The 872-nt window shown below is 67.9% G+C and overlaps 1 protein-coding gene across 1 annotated transcript in view; it reads right to left on the bottom strand.

The window, feature by feature from the left end:
- Nucleotides 1-872, bottom strand: part of RFX4 (regulatory factor X4) — an 87,908-nt gene extending 87,036 nt beyond the window's left edge. Inside the window, exon 1 of the mRNA XM_026052256.1 lies at nucleotides 830-872. Within this exon, the coding sequence (XP_025908041.1) occupies nucleotides 830-872 (43 nt within the window). The remainder of the gene's footprint in view (nucleotides 1-829) is intronic.

Genomic DNA, 872 nt, shown 5'->3' with positions numbered 1-872 from the left:
GGCCGGAGGGCCCGGGGCCTCGAAGGCCGAGGCGGCCGCCGCAGCTCCCGGGGGAGCGGAGCGGTGCCCGCCCGCCTCGGGAGGCGGCGCCGGGGGGTGCGTTTGCTGGGCTGACCAAGTTAAGCGGGATTGCAGAGGGGCTCCGGGGTGGCTGCAGCGAGGCGCGCCGGGCGCAGGGCAGAGCTCGGGGGCTCCGGGCGGAGACGGGCCGCGGCCCCGGGAGGGGGGCACGGGCCGGGCCCCGGCCGCCGCGGAGCCCGGCGCGGGGAGCCGGGGTCGGGGGCCGCCGTCGGGGCGGGCGGGCCCTGCTCTGCGCCCTTCTCCGTCGCCGCTGCCGGCCGTCCCATCCCGTGCGGGTATCCGCATTTGGGGCAGGAGTGAAAGGGGACAGCGGATCTGCCCCAAATTTCCTCCCCTCCAAAGCTCCCAGCTCCGCCTGGGGCACAAGTCAAGCCCCGTCCCGAGCTCGCAGTAACCATCCACGCTCCTCAATAAATCTCCTTTGCTCGCCCCTCTCAAAGACTCCACTCTAATCTAAACGAGCGCCTAAAATTAGAAGCGGAGAGAAAATTAGTTTGCCGGTCGGCAACCTATGGCGGGAGGGGGAATAGAAATAAATTTTTAAAAATATCTCTTCCTCCGCCTGTGTAAGTGCCATCTCAGCGCAGGAGCAGCAGCTCCCCCCGAACACGCCTGTGCTGTTTGCTAGGAGCCCGCTAAGTTGGTGCGGGCCAGAGCCGCGGCCCGCGGGTCCTCCCGTTGCCACTGTCAAGGTGAAAAGTGTCCCCTGGGGCGCGAGGGGAGCGCGCTGCCTGCAGGAGGGACTTACCTGTGGAGTCCATATCGGGTTCCTCCAGTAACCCACAGTGCAT

The sequence above is a fragment of the Nothoprocta perdicaria genome, unplaced genomic scaffold (assembly GCF_003342845.1).
Source record: "Nothoprocta perdicaria isolate Ctin4 unplaced genomic scaffold, notPer1 scaffold_86, whole genome shotgun sequence".
In the NCBI taxonomy this organism is placed as follows: domain Eukaryota; kingdom Metazoa; phylum Chordata; class Aves; order Tinamiformes; family Tinamidae; genus Nothoprocta; species Nothoprocta perdicaria.
This window is presented reverse-complemented; position numbering and strand designations above follow the sequence as displayed.